Below are 20,603 nucleotides of genomic sequence, written 5' to 3'. Positions count from 1 at the left end.
ACACTTTATTCTGTCCTCTCTATCTCTCTCTGTTTCTCTGTCTCATACAACGCTAAAGGGTTAAAGACACGTTCAGTTACATTCACTATATTCATCCAGATAATGGCTAACAATAAGTCATCAAAGACCATTAATAGTTAATAGAGGACTATCTACTTGTAGCAGAAATTTCCTCTTTCTAATTATGGAAATGTGATTATTAGAGTAATGACACCTCGAGCTATACCAAGACTCCAGGTCTTATTTTTTGTCTTGTATTTTTTGCAAAGCTACAATAACAGTCAAGTCTACCATGAATAAATATTTCAGCAACAACAAGCAGAGAACCTACTCAACAATCTGTGAAATTACTTGGTCTTCCACAGTCAGTGCCGACATGTAGGAGACCTACGGTACTAAAATGAACTCAGCGCACACATAAGGTAAGTCAAGAAAGATTTTTCATTTCACAAAAGCCCCCTTCAACATGCCGTTGAGACTCCTCTGCTTATTAAAATGAAAATGACAGAGATGTTTTACATTTCTTGAGAGGCAGTCATGACTGTGGTCAGTGGACTCACTGTCAGCGCCGCTGCCTGAGTGAATCACCCCTTGAGGTGAGATGTGCAGTGGCCAGACTGGATCTCGGCTTTCTCTTAGTCTCCCGACAGACAAAAACACAGCTGCTCAAAGCTCTTTACTGTTGGCAGCAGTGTGCAACGGGGAGCATCCATTGATGAACCATATTTGATGCCTCACAAAGGATTCATCTAGTTGTTTTGTTAGTTCACATGTTAAAAATGTTGGCTCATAATAACTGGTTGATGGCGGTAATGTCCCCTCATCTGTCTCTCTGTTGCACATAGCAGATGTGGTTTTTTTCTTTTTCTTCCATGGAGGAAATAATCAGTATCTACTTGATGCTGTTGGCTGCTTTGTGAATACTTTATTGCGCATGAGACACTTTGCCATTTTCTTCCACGCATCTGCTGTTTACTGTTCCTCCTTGCTAGACAACCACTTCATTATCACTCAAAGCCGGCTAAACTGTCACTTGTGCTCTTTGGGTATGTTGACATTTTTCAAACCTCAAAGAGTCCCACGTGCGCAATGCTAGTCGCCACGGAAACATAGCCTGAATATGCTTCCCAACAATTAAAGGCTGGGGCAGCTGCTGGTGGCTATTGACTCATGAAGAGATACAGATAGGCTTCCCATTTTTGTCATACTGGTACACCAACATCTTGATGCAGTGAGAGTTAGCTGGTGAGATCCAGGGACTGCTTGTAATGGAGAAATTGTGGCTCGCGTAAAATGGAGGTGGCTGCTTCCTGCAGCGGACCAGGGCTCGGAGCACGTTGGCTGCCATGCCCCGGAAGCGCTTGCTGATGAAGCAGTAGAGAAAGAAGTTGACACCGGTGTTGAGCAAAGCCAGCATATTTGCCATGTCGGTGAGCATGTGGAGCAGACGACTAGCACTTTGTGAGGCTGGTGGAGGGGAGTAGAAGTGATAGAGGATCATGAGGGTGCGCGGTGCCCACAAAACGGCAAAAATGGAGGTGATGGCCAGGAGAATAGCAGTGGTTTTGCCAGTGGAATATCCACGCAGTCGGAAGCAGCTCCGGCGTCTGCGTAGCTTCCGCACAATAACAGCGTTGAGGGAGAAGAAGACAGTGCAAGGGAGGAGGTAGACGGTTGCACAGTGTGCCCACACCAGGACATGCTGCACCACTGTTCTTCTGTTGCTCTCTCCTCCGCCTTGGTACCCACTGTCAACCCCGTGCAGACTGTGCCACAGCTCAGGCCACCAGTAATAAGGTGCTGCAGAGAGTAAGCACCCAATGTACACGGCGAATATCACCCTGCGTGTTCGGGCTGGGTAAGAGACCGTGTGGTAGCGAAGTGGGTGACATACAGCAATGTAGCGGTCAATGGTGAGAGGCACGGTGATCCAGATGGAGGTGTGGATTGAGGAGAACTCCAGAACCTGCACTGCGTTGTTAAATGACGGTGGCAGGGGGGTAGCCAAAATGAAATCCTCTAAAATGAAGTCAACAAAAACGATGAGGAGCAGAACGAGAATGTCAGCAGCTGCCAGAGCCAGGAGATAGTTATAGGACGACTTCTGACGACGCAGCACCAGCTGGGACAGGATAACCACTGTTAGGATGTTAGCTAGAAGGAGAAGTGATGGAGGAGGTGATTGACAATAGAGGGGCATGAAGGGAAACAGAGAAATTCAGCGTTAGTTGGTTAATAATCGAAACAGCCAACAATAACCTAGACAGCAACGGAAATGCTGCTTGAAAGACATGTAGTGCAAGTACTAACACAAGCTCAACACAATAAAAACATCTGAACAGAATGGATTTTTTTCAGCAAGATCCACTCTTAGGTAAAAGAGCATGCAAAGTAAACATTGTTTGAAAAACAACCCCACCCCCCCCCAAAAAAAATCAATTTTGTCATTGTTCCCTGACAGTAATCCTTTTTCTGTGTGCTGCTCTCTTCTCTTTTCCCCTTCGTCGACACCTGCTGTGTAATTCCAGCAGCACCTGCCTCTCCCTTTGGCCAAATTGTTATCTCTAATAAAGAGTAAAGTCACAACAAAAACAGGAGGGCGATGTGCTGCATCACAGTCTTGGCAATCAGTTCACAACTGTCTGCAATCCTGCTGCCTCCAATTTGGCCCCTAGAATAAAGCAAAAGGACAGCCCATTTCTTCCTGTATGCTCCTCTTTGTTAGTCTTTACCCTTTTACACTAGTATCTGCTCATTAATGTTGCCACATTTCTCTCTCCATTTAGTCATTCCAGAATTCTTTCACAGTACAGACAAATATACCAGAGGGGGACCTCGTTTTTAAAAAAACTACATAAAGAGAAACCTGAAAAAAGGTGGACATAGATACCTAAAGGCGACATAAACCCTTGGTACGTTTACTAAATCTGAGCATCTGCAAGGGAGGGTAGCCTTTTTCGATGTATTACGAGAAAAGTTAGAGTAGAAGAGAACTGCCCATTCTCTATACCAACTCATCACTATTGATTCTTGGTCAGGTGATGTTCTGGTACCCCAAAAGTGTGTCATTGGTACATACAGGGTTTCCCAAGATGGTGAAATAACAGTTCGTTATGTATTTCAGTGTGTATTTTCACACTAAGTGATAAACAGCATTCTCAAAGTCGGACTGGAAAATAAATGAATTCCACTCTTGGAGTGGGAGAAAATCTGTTTGGCTAACATCAGCAGTATTGCCCATAAATCCCAGCTGAATTTGTTGAAAGTTTGTAAAACAAATGGCCCGACATCAACGTGGATAAAAAAAAAAATCACATCACAGAGCAGATCTCCAGTAACTCCACTAATTCTGATTCTATGAACAAATGCAGTCTTCTAATAAACTGTAGTATAGACTTATTAAGTTGGTCTTTCAGTCCACCAACCACAACTCCAGTTCTCTTAGTAGGTGTGTAGCTCTTAAATACTCGTGCACAAAAATTTCAACTTGGCTAGACAATTTCTGCAAATTCTAACATCCAAATAAGATGCATTAGAATGATAAAGGCAGTGCAGGTAGCTAAAGCCCCTCTTGGACCAAACCATGTACATTGTTTATGTGAAAATAATGTAATTGTTGTGTTAGTCTAACAAAAATACACACTTTTTAAAATGCATGCAAACATACTGAAATTTAACTTTTTATTTCTCAAATTGCAACAAACACACCCCAGTAATTCAGATGGAAGTCATGATGGAAATTTTCCCATCAAGACTGGCACACATTAGTAAAAAATGAAGAAAGTTGCAGTTAAGCTGTCGCAGTTACTACTTAAGATGGTACCAGTTAAATCATTCGCCTGTTGTTTTGTCAGTGCTGCAAAAGTATAACTGTAAAAAGCCCAGTATTGATAAGCTAAAAGGAGACTTATCACCTCCTTCTGTAGTGAGTCGGACATGCTTTGATACCATGCTTCCCACGCTTTTATACTGGGACAGTATGACAGTAGTCCAATTTAATGATTAAACGATTTATAATTTAAACTGTAGCTCAACTTAACTGTGCATGTAAACCCATAGAGTGCCAAAGGCACGTCTGAAATATCCACGTAAACCTATGTTAGACTGAATGCCATCACTTTAACGACTGACGTAGTCATTAAGGTTATGTGTCTCATATTGGGAAAGGACTTAAATGTCACCTGCATGGCCAAATGGCATAGTTAGCTCATTGGATGCTAATGCACTCAGGTATAATACTACTTTGGGACAGGTTTTCTTAAATTCAAGTTCCACTGCATAAAAATGATGAAAAGCAGTTTAATGGTCTAACGTTACAACTCAGTACAATGTAGTTTTCAGTCTTTTCACATTTTCATTGATGGAGGCAGTCTTGGTAAAGCCTTTTAAGTATTGTGTTTGGTCTTTTTTCACTTCTATGAAACTTTAGCACCTTAGTTATTGCACATTATTGTGTATGGGTCATGTGATGAGGAGTGTATAACTTAAAGGGACTATGTGAGGTTTAAGTTCCCAGTAAGGTCACCTATCTTATATGGTACAGTTCAGTTTAACTCGGCCCTTTAAATGCAGCCTGCTGGCACAGCACAGAGCCTTGTCCCGTGGGTTACTTTGATGATTCGTCTGACATTGCAATGCAGCCTCAGAGACATTAAGGCTCTTAGCAGCCATTACTGTACATGCAGTGCGTGTGTGATCACATCTTTCCCTGCATTAATAGATCTAGGATTGGATTAAGTGTTGCAGCTTGGAGTCTGAGACATCACACTTCACAGCATCAGTCGTTATCAAGTGATTACAAATTGGAAAGTTGGCTTTTGATAATGACTAATGATGTGCTTGCAAGACATGTCGGATGTGCAGCAGACATTTGACTCTTAACACGTACACATATGCATATGATTAAGGATGCACCAATTCATTAACGTCTAATCAATTAATAGCCATAAAGAAGATGTTAAAGCTGTTTAAAAGATTTTAAGCAATATGTGCTGTAGTATTGTACTGTTCCAAAGATAATCACAGTTACTCTCTTTTACAGAAGACAGTAACCTCAGCACAGTTTAATTGCTTTAATTTTGAATTTAGCTCAGCTTTTTGTTCTGTCTAGTGGTCTGTTTCCTACTCTCCTCTTTTAGCAAAAATAATGAAATATACTAAAGGTTAATGCTGAACTGAAGAATATGGAAAGTAACCATTAACCTTTTGTGCATTCTAATTTTCTCCAGTGCATTGACTTCAGGTTGTTCAAGATATGTTTCTTTTGATTTATACTGCTTACGTTTCTGAAAACTGTTTCTTTGGGGAAAAAAAAGAAAGTTTGATGAGTTCCAAGAATGTTTATATTTCATCTGTTCTCTGTGGCAAGACAAATTCGTCCTATTTCTGTGTTGTATGCTTTTTCTGTATCCCTTTTTAACATTTAACTGGCCATTTTGTGTTGCCATAGAAAATGACTGAAAACACAAAAATGTTTTCTTTCTTGTTCAAGCATCTTAAACATGATTCTTGCTGCCATTCTTTAGGTTTTGGACTGTGGTTCAGAAAATAAGCCCCTAACAGGTCCTATTTTATGTTGTGTAACTGTTTTATACTTAGTCGCTCATTATACATTTTCTTTGGCCGTCACTAATCAAACAATCCTCAGTACGTGTTATTTCCTATCGAGCCACCCCACACAGCTGTCAGCGTGTCATTCCAGCCTCTCACCTGGCTAATCCAACATGAGGGGTCTTATCAGTGTCTGTTTCTGTGGGGGGTGGAGTTTGCTGCTAATGACATTGCAAATCCGATATAATGGACATCACCTGTAATCCACTTTCTCTTTTGTACCTCTGCCCATCAACCCTCTTGCTGCTGTATACCAACTGTTGAGCACAGAGGAGTGACATAAAATAGAAACAGTGAGATGTTGACTATCACTAGCTGGGTATTATTCTGTTTGAGCTGTAGCTGGGCCCTCTACAGATGAACAAAAGGGATCTATTGCAAGCTTGACGTTTCCATTTAGCTGTAGCCACCCTGTGATGGGTGGCCCATCCATTTAAATTGATTCCTGCCTTTATGCTGCCTCTGGAGCAGGATAGGTCTACTTGGCATTCGGCAGGTATGAGGTGGCACATGCAAAGCTCGTCTCTGTGCGGACGGGGAAAGCCGAGGTGGGTAAACACACAAATGAATGCAAAGTTTTACCATGTTTTTCTTTCTAGTAGGAAAAGAAAAGGAGTCTCCTACTGAGAGGGGATTGTAATAATAAAAGAGATATCCTTGTGTTTGTATGTTTGTCGACATTTGCTTGCCATTGTGAGTGTGTTTCATTGGGTGACCCTTTGTCTCGTTGTGTGGGAGTGTTTTTACGTCTCCTCTTCTCCCTGCTGCTCCTCTAATATAAGGAGAAGACAGGGCCATTGACGTTGTTTAGCGGGAAAAGAGAAGGCACAGCGTGCTCCCTGAGGTGTGTAACGAGGCTGACTCATCCCACTATTAAAGGGACATATTCAGACGGGCTGTCGACAAACGACACTGCAGTTTAACCCCTCAAAATCGGAGGGGACTGCAACTTGCTTGCGCTAGTCATCAGACTTTCACAAGGGGTACCATACATTACAAGCAGAATATTGTAAAAATACTAATTAATTATGTCAACTAAAAGGAGAATGAGTGGGACAATTGGACGTATTTGGAGAAATTTGGTAGCCGTTACAGCTTATCTGGAGCCTAAGGCTGGATGAGAGGAAATGACGGGGGTGAGGAAATGGAGGGTGAAGGAAAGCGTGGTCTGAGGAAGGTCACAGAGTGTTAAAAAGAGAGCAGGTGATAAAGAGGGAATGGATGGTAGGATTAGAAAGAAAGACAAAGCAAGACAGAGAGGTGCACAGGAGAGGCGTTGGGAAGAAAGGAAGAGAGACAAGGGACAGAGAGGGGGTGAATATCAAAGCTTGCTTCAAAGGTCACAGACACTTTGTTCCTGATGACAACCATTTCCCTTTGTCTTCTCAAAGTGTCAGACTGGACATAAAGCAAGGCAATCCCTTAATTCCACAGAGCAAAGAGAAAAAAGAAGGGAGGGCACATCCTCATCTTCACAAAAATGTGATTTATGAGCATTCATTAGTTCTGAGTGTGAGACGCAAATGCAACAAATTAGTCAAACAGTTTTTTCTTTCTGAATATAAGCTTGATGTGTGGCCAGACTGTTAACGGGGAATTGTAGAACTCAAAAGAGAGAAAAATCATTGAAAAACAGCAACAGAAAGAATGGGGGGGGGGGTATGTTTTTAAACAAGATACTGAAGTTTAAAAAGGCATTTTAGGAGAGAAAAAAATGCAGCTGAGTGCAGCAAATGATATTGACGTGACTGCAGTGCTCTACTGCCAGCTCCCCTCAACAGCAATTCATTTTACAGACGGGCCACAGAGAGTGAAGGTTTAGACATGCCTGTCCTTGTGCTCTGCATGAGCACCCCAGCTTACCCAGTTCAGTGGTTTCTAACAACAGTGCTAACAATTATAAAAATGCATTCCGATTTTTGGCCGTTATTTGAGAGTTTTTGGTTATGAGAGGACAGTAAAAGAGACAGACAGTCAAAGTGAGACGTGGATAGAAAGCAAAGAAGGAAATTAAACAATAGAGCTGAGAAGGGAGGAAGAATATGGAAAATGGCTTATTCAAACAATCCCCAGATCACAGCTCGACAGTATAATTATCCTCAAACTGGTATTATTGTGTAAAGAATACAGGAATTAAGTTTGTGTTTTCAGCATTAGTGACAGCGTTTTTCTGTCAGCTGGCTAAATAAAATCAGCTCTGTCACAGCACATCTCTGATTTATTGCCTGAACAAAACACCTCCCTCTTTTACTTTCCTCCGCGCCCTCTTGCTCATCACCACCATGACAAACTGACATTCTCTCCCCCATCCTTACTTTTCTTAAACTGGGGACTGGGGACAATGCTCACAATCTGAACCTTCTTCCATGTGATTTATTCATTTTTTCCCCTTCACTCTGTTCATGCCCTCCTTTTAGACCAGTCAACACCGCCTAATTTCAAAGTCAACCTTTAGAGTGATAGTATCTTTTAACAAGCCACCATCCCACACATGTGCCCCGTCGCCGGAACAGATTGACAGATCAATAGCTCAAACTGAAAATCGATGAAGACCCATCTCTTCATTAAGTAACAGCTTACACTTGGCCTGCACTGCACCGCAGAAGGACAGGTTGTTAATGGTGAGCATTCCTGACTCACTTTGAATAAATGGACATGGAAGGAGATGTTCTCCAATCTGCATGAATGCCCAAACTGTGACATATCTCAACGGAAACTGTAGGCCAACAGTAAAATGAAGAAAAAAACATTAAAAATTCTCGATTTTGCAGCCTTTATTGGGAAGCTGATATGTCTTGTGTTGTACCTAATTAACATTCTAATTGAGTCTGGCCTGTGTCGGTGTTTCAGTGGTCAACAGTCATCTTTGAATCTGCATTTTCATTGAGTTGAAGTGTGACAGGTCACTCAACTACACTAACACTGCAAGAATTTCAAGATAATGTCACTTTGATGTTTATCAATGAAGGTTTCTGTAACCCAAATGGAAAAACAAAGATCATACTAGTTGATAATCAGTTTCCCCTGCTTGCCAAGATGTGCCTAACCTTGTAGATAATTAATTTCCTTTTCACTGTCTGATTACAGGAACCAGAAGATCAAGGAGCAGAAGTATTTGGGAGGTACCCCAATTCATAATTTCAATCTCTGGGTCCTTCAGCTTGAAGTTTGTTTCTATCCAACAACCATCTCATCCCTTTCGCCTCAACCCCTCCCTATCTTCATTCCAACCCCACAGATTTAATGAATAATAAATTACTTCATATCATTAGGGTGTGGTAAAATGATATTAATGAAAGCAACCTCAAAGGCCTCAAGAGGCTCATTCCGTAAACAATACATTTATTCATGTTATTCATGACTGAGTTAATCAGCACTGTGCTAGTTTGGCTAAAGCTTGTCCTTTATGACAGCCAGATGACTAACTGAATACATTTTGCAATTTGTTCATTTCTGAATGCAATCAAATTTGACATAATCTGCTCCGCTCTCCTTGCTACACATTTTACTAATATCCTCCAATTTTGCTGTTTAAAAGCAGACAACTGTAAGCACATTTCAGATATGGCAGCAATTTGGCTTCTGTTTGATGTGAGCGTGTGCAGGTAAAACCTCACTTAAGGCCTTCGCTGGGGGAACAGTGTGAAAAAATGTTTGACTCCAACATGAGACTGGCTGAGTTGGCCCAGACATCCAGCACACCTTCACTTGAGTATCTACTTGTGTCGCTCACTGTTGCTCATCAGCTGATGGCTTACCACTGTACAGTGTGTCTTTTCATCAAGAGCTTTGAGGCATACATACAGCACTTTACAAAGAGCAGGCTTTACCTTTATAACCCCATCAAGGTAAAGGACAACCCCTTATTTGTGCTGTTTGCTGTGATTTTACTGTCTCAAGCAGTATGGTGTGTTGAAAAGAGACAGAAACAGTGAGAGCTAGTGAGCTATTAATTAAAAATGTGGTAATTTGTTTCAGCACAGTCGCCCTACTCAGGGCTCGGAGGTGCTACTTAGCAGGCCCTGCTGTTATTAATCTCTCTCTCCCTATTAGTGCTCTGATCTCCCTCTCTTAATGCCTCTGTTCTTCTTCTTCTGGGTGCCCTTGTCTTCCCTCTCTCCAGTCTGATCATATGCCTTTTGAGCAGTATCCAGTTCATCCCTTTCCCTCCACTTGATGCTCTAAATGCCTTCTCTCATCACCTTCTCTTATCTTATTTCCCCTCTAAAGTCTGAGCTTTGGATGTGACCCCTGTCTGCTTGAGTGAAAGAGTCGGTGTATAAGTGATCTCCCTGTTGCATTTGAATTTCTGTCTGATAATCAAAATAACAGCCCCCTATCAAATAAGACTGCTTAATATGTGTGGGTCCCGCTGGTACTATTCACACATGCTGCACCGATGAAACATTCATGATTCAGTTTGAGTGGAATGAGCTGTGTCATAATGATTGAACAAGTCACTGCTGCAAAGTATCAGCTCGCCGCACTCAACCCTGCCATGAGTTTAGACGACTAGTGTAAGATTGCCACAGACTCCCAGGTTACTCTAACTCAGTAACGGAACAAACAGCGTCAGTCTCATTTGTAAAGACGACTCAGCAATGGAATCAAAGAAACTATAGCAGGGTGAATTGTTTGCTCAAGATTTGCTTTGACAACCAGGAGAAATAATTAGGCACGATTTGATTAGGAAGAAAGATTTTTTTTTGCTTTTACAAGACAGCAAATCTCTTGAGCAACTGCAGTCTTGGCACAAATCTTTTCGCTTTGCATTGCAGATTTGTTTTAAGCCAGAATAGTTTAAGCAGTTGATAGCATCTCACTTCCAGTCTCCAGCAAGGGAATGGGATCAGATCTTAAGCAGATTTATTAATATAAAGGATTAGGACAAATGAGCTATTAAAAATCCCAGTGTGAATACACTGAAGGCATAATCTATTAATTCAATGTCAAATTTCTCAATAATCACATCTTGAAATTGCATTGCTAATTGTGTTTTTAAGGTATTTGATCAGAAAATTCCAGTCATTTGGTGATGACTTAGAGTGCAGCGGATATGTGACTGACTGTCCAGCGGCTTTTAGCATCCGAACCCCAATCTCAGATTAGGCATCAGCACATTTCCACTTTCGTTTGACCTCCAGGTGATCTGTCTGCGTCTCTCCCTGTGTCTGTCTCTCTGTTTGACACACATACCCAAAGACACACATGCCACTTTGCTTCCTTGTGTGAGACTGGGTCAGCGTTCATAGATCACGCAATGGGACTAAGGCAGTAAATGGGTCAGATAGTGACTGTGAATGGACTAAATTGCAATGGTAAGGGAGTGTTATTGAATCAGGTCATCAAAAGAAGCCACGTAACACACACCTGTCCTAAAGGTCAAGCCACAATCATTTACTTATTCCATTTCCAATGCAGTTGTACACATGCTGCTGCTTATTCTGAGGCCAAAGCTCTTCAGAAGTATTAAGAGAGAGTATTTGATTATGCGCTGCACATACAGTTGCTATCTTAATTCTACACTGGGGGTAAATGCACAACAAAGTCCAGACAGGCACAAGCAGAGACAAATATATACAAAATATACATGCATGCAGAAGTGACGGCCACAATGTCAGAATGACAAATCAACATTATGTGTGCATGACACTCAGGAGTAGCAGAGCACAACACATTTACTCAGCACTGAAAACAAGTACACAGCAAGTCAAAATGCAAACCATTAATGCAGCTTCTAATGCAAATTTGAGCAAGCTAACACAGAATGAGACGTGCATATGCACAGAAAATACACACTCATGTACACATCTCCTACCGGGAAGGCCAAGACAGAGCAGAACGCTGTAGTAGATGACAGGTAGAGGTCCGAGAGGGCATCCCTGGGCGACCTCAGAGGGATTCTGCCCCGTGCTCCAGGTGCTCACATTTGGGGAAAAAACAGGAAAGATGTGACTGTGCTCCATGGCTTCTTCCTTGTCCTCTTCCTCAGCTGAGCTCAGTGTCAAGAAGTCTGGCCACACGATCAAACCGCCTGGTAGCTGGTTTGGAAGAGAGGGTGCTCTGTCCTTGGGTGCCAATCAACATGAGAGTGTGTGCGCACACATTTGCACAAGACGGCAAGGTTGAGTGTGTGGGAAGAAGGGAAAAACAATGAGGAGGAAGGAGGACGAGACAACACACGAGGAAAAGCGAGAAATGATGTGTGTTAGTAGGTGATGGAGAGGAAGGCGGCGAGTGGAGCAGAGAGGGAGGCGGGAGGAGGTGAGTGTGAAGGTAGAAGTGGTGAGGGGAGGATGCTGCATGAGTGTGAGAGCAGGGGCGAATGGGAGAGAGTCGAGAGCGCAGCGGGGGGAAGAAAGAGGAGGAGAGAGGGAGTGAAATAAGGAGGGAGAGAGGAGGGGAGATGGAGAGAAAGTGCACTGTAGAGAGAAGAAAGAGAGGGAAAAACAGACTGAGAGTGGAGGCTGCAGTTCTTTTGAGAAAAAAGGTGTTTGAAGACAGAGATACAAAGAGATAATAAAACTAATGAGGAGACAGATTTGATGGATGAGAGAAGATAAAAGGAGGGTTAAGTCGACTGGAAAAGGACAGAGTGCATGTTGTTTTTGTCAGTGTATCTCTTTATCACCTTGTGTCTTTGTGTATTGGTTTTACTGCATATTCAGTTAGTGGACAGTTGCTTGATCATAAGGTAGTCTAGCAATCTATCCAGACATGTATGTACATGCCTCATTAAATATCATGAACATACAGTTTAAGTACATGTGACTGGACACGTGTTGTGAGAGGTGGGGGTTGGGATTGGTTGCTGAGTCTAATTTGCCGTGCAGTGTGAACTATCTAAATCTTCAACAAGAATATGCTAATGATCTGTGGGCTGACACTGTAAAACAAATTCCTAAGACACATTAAAGTATCTGGTTTATCAGTTAGTTTGAGCAAGACTGCCTGGTGGCAATCAACATTTTTTTTACTAGAAGATTCTCTGGTTTAGAGAAGAAAACGTTGTCAGGGACAACGCATTTTTTTCACTTTAATCACCTTAATAAATTTTATGTAGCTATATCTACTTAGAATATATGCACAGAGCATTGTTAAAAGGTGTTGGGACGGGCAATTCATTTGGTCTCAATTTTCAATAAAATGAATAGAGTGATAGAAAATGCACATCTTAAATCCAGCAGGTCCCAAAGTTATGCCTTAAAATTGTTTTATCAAAAAAAGGATGATAAATTTCTATAGACTTGAAAAGGAGAAAAGCAAGTAGGCTACTCGATACAGTTGACAAACTGTAGCCAACAACTGTGTGATACTGGATATATTCAATCGACAAAATAATTTTATAAAATGAGTGCTCTCCTCTGGCTCCCCTCTGTTCTTGCAGTGATATGTCTATTGTGACCTCCTACAACAACAAAGCCCGTTTGAAACTGGCCAAAGAAACTCACTAACACATGCTAACATTTGAATATTGAGAGCAAAGGGAAAGATTTTAACTGGCACCAGTCCCAAGTAAAATCACAGTGGTAGTTGCAGGCACGTATCAGTTCTGGATCTAATTGGCATTGATGGGAACACTACCAGGGTGGATATAGTAGCTTTCAATGACAGTGCTGTGCTCGGGGCTGTAAGAGAGGACTTACCTCACCTTTTCTTCACAAAAACGTATGTTTGCTAACTGTAACCTCACTCTTTGTGGGGTTAATGTCCAGTGTCTGTTAAAAAATACACAAAAATAATCCATTCCATGTTGTTGGAATTTAAAGCCTTCTTCCCTGGGTGGTTGCGGTAGTTACCATAACCTCAGATCTTTGCTCATTGTAGCCTAGTGTGTTAGGGGTCAAAAAAGGCAGTTTGTTCTGCTATCTGCAACGTGTTGAAGGCAAATCTGGTCATCCTGACAAGCAATACCCACATTTCACTGGCCTGGTTGGGTTTGATCTGCATTGGCCTCTGTATCGTTAAACCATTGGCGCAGAAACACTATTGTAGAATAGAATTTATTCTTCAGGCTACCTTTCTTCTTCTTAGGCAGGCTCGGTTATAGCATTGTGTAGACTAGTCTATGTGGCACAAGAAAAAGAAAATTTTATTGCGTTAGTCAGACCAACACTAGACTTTAACACTAGACTTTAATAATAGACGTAAACATAACATACAAAAAAAAATGGAATTTCTCAAAACCAGACAAACACCCTGATAATGCATTTAGGGGTCGAATCTCCCCTGCACGTGTATGCTCAACTTGACTGAAATGGACCTATGCAAAATACCCAAAGTTATAAAATCAGTAAAGAGCAAGTCAAATTCCCAGTAATCTGCTCCCAATCCCATATTTCTCTGTCTCTTTCTTCTCCTTCTGTTTTTATTTTTTATCTTTTTAGTCAGATGGCTAAACACTCTAGAAATTGTGACTAAAAAACAACCCATCAAGACTACATTTCAACTCACGGTCACTTAAAGCAACTCTAGACTGTCGCTCTGCTCTAATAAAATCCTGATTTTATAACAGCAGCATCATCTGATGAAATCACCATTCAACTTAAAGAGAACGTCTGTGCAGTGAGTGTGGCTATGCTTACATGTACAATGAAATCCTACAGAGAAAGTTAAATGCTGCAGAATGTGTTGGATGTTTACTCACACAATCCACAGCACTGCAGTGTCATGTATCCCATTTCCATGAATTTCAAGACAAAGGAACAACGAAAGAAGACCGCAAAGTCAAAGTCATTAATTAACAATAAAAGACTGAGATTTATTTCACATCTATAGTTTAATCAGATGCTGAGATATAATGTTTTTAATGATCATTGAAAATTCTGTCAAGACTTTCAGAAAACCTTGAGGTTATTCGATGATTTTAGAAACACTTTTTGAAAAATACACTAGGTCTGAACATATTAGGCAAACATATCAGTGTTTGCATTCAAATGATAAGGTTAATATGCCAAAGAGGATCTCATTACTACAAATGAGTAAACATAAAAAACAACAATAAAAATCATGTTTACAGCAGGACTTTAAGGTCTGCAGTGGTAAAGTACTGCAGTGGTAAAGTCCACTTTACACTCTAACAGAGTTTGATAGCACAAACAACTGCAGCTTTAAGAGTTTCAAATCAGTTTTAGCACAAACATTAAAAAAAAAAGTTTGCATTTCTAATAGTGAGCTGTGCTAATAAACAGGCAACTCTGAGTGAGAGACAACTGATTTATAACCAAATCTTAAACTCTCAGCCCCCTCTCCCCATAACTAATTCATATGCCATATAATTTATCATTGCGGATGCATAGCACTTATTACTTATCATATAATGATTTAGAGCAGCGGCTTGTTTAGGCTTGCAGGAGTTCCATGTGCAGATATTAAGCATCAGAGCAGCCCTGGAATGAGCACAGTCAATGATTCTGTCAGTTTAGAGAGCTGTCCGCTGTGTTTCGTTTCTCTCTGTGCTTCCTCAGCACAACCAGGGCCTGCTCAACCTCTCCACAGTTCTGCAGAATCATACTCCACTTCTCTCTGCTGCCTGAGCAAGATCTATGATATTATTTAAAAGGTGAAGCATGGGGATGGGATTTAGACCTGAGAGCCAAAGAGATCAAAGAGTTTTACTGAAAGAAAGAGAGAAAGAAAGAGTTTTTTTGTGGAGTAAAATGAGTCACTGTGCTTGTGGGAAGCTGCTGATCACAAAAGAGAATAAGGTTCATCTTCATACTGCTTGGAGCTCAATTTATGACATCATGAGTCTTTTCTATCCAGATGCTAGGTACTATAGGAAATGAGGAATTGATTATAGAAATGGTCATATAATGCCTGGCCTGTTTCTGCCCCTTGACTCAGATGTGGAAAGAAGTGAGTGTAGGAGAGAGAAGTGGAAAGGGGCAATCACATGATCTTAATTCTTTTTCTCCTACAGGTGAACAAATGACCTGTGGGGGACTCGGGCAGACGAGCTCTGTAAGTATGTGTTGAATAAAATATGGCCACATGACATGAATTGATCACAGAGAAAAGTGGGACAGAAGGAGGTGATTTTTCAACAGTAGCTGGTGTAGCTGTAAAGACCGCCAAAGGGGCAGTGCCAGACTGCCTTTCAGCACGCTTTCAGGTTTGAAAGCTCCCTGTTAGCTGTTGTCTTAAGACAAATACAAGAAAACAGTTAAAATTGATTCCAAAACCAAATCATAAGCCAGAGACAAAATATGTTTGTCGCTACAACAAGATGCAATGTTTCATTTGTGTTTCGAGGTAGGCTGTTATGGCAGGTTATACTGATATGATAACAATGATGTAATGATTAATTTGTGAGTTAGTGAATGAAACAAGAGTGCGATGCTTGCTGTGGAGGTTTGTTCAGGCAACTCTTGAGGTTAGACAGTTTGTGTGACATGCATGGAGAGAAACTAGCTGGACATGAGGCTGACAGGTACTGAGAGAAGTTTTAGCATTTCAAAAGCTTAAAAAATAATAACAGGATTGAAGATTGAACAAGATTGCCCTTAATGCTCTAGCTTCATCAGTGAAGGTCACTTAATTAATGTGTAATATCACTTGTTCTAATATTAATTATAACAATGATAGTTTCACTATAATTTTTCACTCAGTCTTATTACAGATTTAGATCATTGTGGTCATAGAACGGAACAGCCTGTATTCCCAGGAGAACGCAAAATTTTCTGCCATTTATAGAAGTAATTGCTTATAATGGCGGTTTTACTTGAATCAGTATGACTGGATATGAACATAGATAGGGAGAGTAACAACTAAGCGATGATTTAAAATGAGTGTTGTTTGCAGATAAGAAATTTTTGTTTTTTAAATAGCTTTGTCTGAAATATGGCTACAATTATCACAATTTCAAATAGGTGCCTTATGTATACATAAGTATATATATATACCATATTAGGCAAACTAGAAAGGCTTTCTGTCTCGTCTGATAAATCAAGTTTTCTGAAATGATCTGTGGAAGTCTGTCTTACATTTTAATTTCTTTTCAAATTCACACATTTGACTCTTGGAGGAGGAGCTGTGCTCTGTCTGCCTGCTTCTTAAATTTGGTTGGTATAAAGGAGAAATATGACCAGTGATATGCAGAAATTGATTTACAGTTGCCAGGTTACTGCAGTACATGGAGTGTGGTACCATACTGTACTCAAATGACCATAACCTGGTTTTGTCTCAGCATTCTTACTCCAGATAAAGCTACAGTGTTAGAGCTGCGGTGTTTACTGCCTGTAAAAATAACCTTTGCCTGCCATGAAGTAAGGCAAAAAAGGTCAGATTCTCATTCACATGGTGGTCATTCCTCAGAAATGAATTGAGTTTTTACATCCATCAGTGCAACACTCTTCTTACATAATTTATCATAGCCCCAATCACCCTTGCTCTCCAGAAGTGATGTTGCTATGTATGAAAACTAGGTCTGTTAGCAAATGCTCTCTTATGTTGAAAACTGAAATGAAAAATAATAACAAGTGAAGCCAGAGTTCCTCACTTGAAAAAATATTATATATTAAGAGGAAAATGTGTTGTCTTTAGAAAATACTAGTGTTTCAAAGCGCTTTTAATCCCTACAAAAGAAAGTACTGAATACAATGGCTTTGCTGCTGTAGTGGTGCTTCAGATGTTGTTTCACTGAAGGATGTCAGGAAGAGTTGCCTGTTTGCAGATTCAACCAATTACCAATTACCAGTGGCTACACGGGCAGAATGAGAGGGTCAGATGTGGGTGGAGCTGGACATCTGACAGCTGGTCACGTAAAATAATATTGGCTGAGGAAAAACTCCGCCATCTGCTGGACAACTTTGAGAACTACAAACACAAAACTATAAATGACCAGTAGAAAAAGACAATTCAGCCAATTTAAAACAAAATAAATGCATGAATATAATTCAGATATAATTCCTAAAGCATAATCTTTATACTGTACCCTATAAAATATAAACTTTATTACCAAGTGAGATTTCATACCACTATATACACGTTTAGTCAATCAACATTAATCTAATCTAGTCATCACTGTAAATATTTAAAGAACACATATTTCAAATACTACATTCTATTATGATGTAAGTTTAGAAAAAAGAAAATACTTAGAAGTACAAGTTTCTACAAACTGTGAATGAATCACATCTAACGGAAATGTGTAGCAGCTGGGATGGGATTCTGCCCCCTGCGACCCTGAATTGCATAAAGCGGGCATAGAGAATAGCAGGATGGATGGACCTTGAACTTTGTATCTTCTATATGGGATCATTCACTTACGAGAGGTTATGTGCTGCAAGACAGATCACTACCATATAGAGGAAGGAGTTGCTGCATCTGCACCTGAGCTGCCGGTTGATAGCTCATGTTATGTGCTGAGCAAAATCTATGTCAGAAGAGACACAATTTGAATCACACAACTTGAGCTTGTCATGAATAACATGGATAGTATATATATATATAAAAAAAAACTGAATGTAATTGTATGAAGTTGAGTTCAGTTCCACAGAAATGGTATTTGAATCTCAGTGAAATTTATTCAATCTATATTTCCAAATCTTGTTCTTAGCTGAAATTACATCACACCTCGAGACTGATTTTAGACTTGACAGAGTTCTTGGTTTGAACTGCTCTCTTTAGCTGACACTGAGGTTTTGAGGTGGGTATATTGACAACTTATGAAAGATCAATTAAATAAAACCCATCCTTGCGATGTAACCAAACACTTGATCAAAATATTGTAATGTAAGAATAACCAAGAGGGCATGTCATCATCTTTGGCCCTGTTTTCATTTACATGAAGAAATCTTGCTTACAGCCTATGGAGACATTTTAATAGATATCTATTAAAACTATTTGACTCAAGTGGTAAATGGTCCAAACTTATAAAAAAAATTTTTATCATTATAATCTTACCACTTATACCATATAGAAACACACAAGTTTATGTCAAAGTAAAAGTGAAATGAGAAAACCCTATGGTAAATGACACCAGTCAAAAATCAAGTCAAGATAAAAATTATCAATGAAAAATATGTATATTTTAGAGTTTCTGCCACTAAGTCACAGAAGATTGTTTAGAATTAATTTATTGAGATCCACTTCTTTAATTTATAGTGAGTTGAGTCCATGCTAAGGGAATAAATCCTGAGAACAAACACCACAACTTCTTGAGCTTTTAAAAAAAAAAAAATGAAGGTCTAATAAGAAGGAAGCAGACACAGTACAGCCTTATTGATATGAACAAAGCAAATATTGAGACCTTCACATGTAGACAAAGCAGATAAACCAACAAGAGCCTTCAACACACAGTGGTGAGTTAGAGATTTAGAATTGATTATAACCCTTAAAGCTAGGAGGAGAAATGATAGGCTGCATCTAAAGCATGTAAACATTGTAAAACAATGTAAACAACGTCACCATAATGCAACGCAGACATGAAAGTAGCAGCTACTAGTCTCATTTTGGCTTTTTAAACCTTTTTAAACCCTGTATAGGTTATACAAAGCAATTCACAATGTTTTTCTTATTCACACAAACACATACAGTGCATGCAGTGCTTTTTAATTATAATCCTACGCTTCTCCACATATATTTACATATATTACATATATTTAAATCTAGGCTAAAAACATATTTATTTCAGATGGCTTTTAATACCCAGTAGTATGGTGACTCTTTTATATTATCTTATTCAATTTTGCTGTATTTTATTGCGTTTACTGTTATTTTATTGTTTTGTACTTATTCTTTTCTTTATTTATTATCTGATGTAAAGCACTTTGGTACACCGAAATGGATTGTTGTAAAGGGTTGTATAAATAAATTGCATTTACATTTACATTTACACATATCGGGACAACATAGGATTCAGTGTCTTACCAAAGGCAACTTTGGGAGGTGGTCATACCTGAGATTGGACCATCAAGCACCTGGTTGGAGGACGACCACTCTGCTGCTGAGCCAAGCTGACTGAAGAAAAACTACAAAACCAGATCAGAACACAACAGCGCAGCTGAAAAACAACACCAATTCCTTTGGTCCATGGGTTTTTGTTGAGTTTTGGTTTGCTGTCTTTTGGTTTCTTGGGTTGATGTTTTCTTTTCATGTGTTGGAACCTTGACTTCACCATGGATTGTGACAATACAATCTGGATCTAGAATTGTTGGACATTTGGAGATCTGGAACAAAGTAAGGGCTACCTCAGACCCGTTTAAAGTTCTCAAAGCTAGGCCTTGGGTTCTGAGAGTTTCAAGAGTGGCTGATCCAGGATTACAGCACCATACTAAAAGTATGCTGTTGAAAAAAGCCAAAGCCAGTGTTCTCGCCAGAGCCAGCTGCTACCAACCTCAGTGCTGATGCAGCCTACTCCAGCGCACAGGCCAACACCAGAGGCCGGCCAGAAACTGGAGTCTATGCCATGTCTTTCAGTGTTCCTGCATGAGGCTCTGCAGGCAACAACCCCTCTCTGTCTGTCCCATTCCCTGTTCCTGTCTGGGACACTGCCAGCCCCCAGAGGATCCCTGCTTCACTAATCCAGTAAGCCCTGAGGGGCTGCCCTCCGGGGGCCTCTCCTGTCTGCCTGGCAACATGGAGCTTCCTCTAGAGCTCTTGAGCTTTCTGCTTCACTTCCCTTTTTTTGAAGGGTTAATGAAAACATTTAACAAGCTTTGTAACAAAAACACAATACTCCATATTTATCTATCTCTAAATGAATAAAAAATGGACGAAGAAAACTGTTCCATAGCATGCCAAATGTTAACTTAGGAATCTCTCTGATGAATCAAAAAAATAGTTCTGGATGAGCTGAGGTCTAGTGCTGCTGTGTAGTTTAGGGAGGGGCTTAAGTTTCCCCTTACCAGGTGATATCAAAGGTACTGTGACATCATCTGTAACCTCATTGTGACATCACAAGTTTGGACATCTTGACCATCTATCATAAAGCTATATGAAATAAGGCTTGTAGAGCCTGTAGAGCTCTGTGTTAAAACCAGTTTTGTGAT

At 40.3% G+C, this 20,603-nt stretch overlaps 1 protein-coding gene across 5 annotated transcripts; it reads right to left on the bottom strand.

The window, feature by feature from the left end:
* Positions 1-264: 264 nt before the first annotated feature.
* On the bottom strand, positions 265-11,938 carry gpr139 (G protein-coupled receptor 139). Of its 5 annotated transcripts, none has more exons than XM_072368906.1 (3): positions 11,429-11,938; positions 1,750-2,154; positions 265-1,710 (listed from the first exon to the last, which is right to left on the bottom strand). In XM_072368906.1, exons 1-3 carry the CDS (start codon positions 11,574-11,576, stop codon positions 1,169-1,171), a joined length of 1,095 nt encoding a protein of 364 aa, XP_072225007.1. In that variant the 5' UTR covers positions 11,577-11,938; the 3' UTR covers positions 265-1,168. The 5 variants fall into 5 exon arrangements, with proteins under 5 accessions (XP_072225007.1, XP_072225006.1, XP_072225008.1 ...); XM_072368905.1 differs by having other exon boundaries at positions 265-1,728; positions 1,768-2,154; XM_072368907.1 differs by adding an exon at positions 9,813-9,815 and having other exon boundaries at positions 265-2,154; positions 11,429-11,690.
* Positions 11,939-20,603: the final 8,665 nt, after the last annotated feature.

This window comes from Leuresthes tenuis, unplaced genomic scaffold (genome assembly GCF_036924035.1).
Source record: "Leuresthes tenuis unplaced genomic scaffold, fLeuTen1.0.hap1 SCAF_17, whole genome shotgun sequence".
Taxonomy (NCBI): domain Eukaryota; kingdom Metazoa; phylum Chordata; class Actinopteri; order Atheriniformes; family Atherinopsidae; genus Leuresthes; species Leuresthes tenuis.
Note: the sequence above shows the minus strand (reverse complement) of the source record. Positions and strands in the feature narration are given on the sequence as shown.

Bases quoted from the DNA above. Each gene is read 5' to 3' on its own strand.
- gpr139 (XM_072368907.1), bottom strand. From the start codon at position 11,576: ATGGAGCACAGTCACATCTTTCCTGTTTTTTCCCCAAATGTGAGCACC.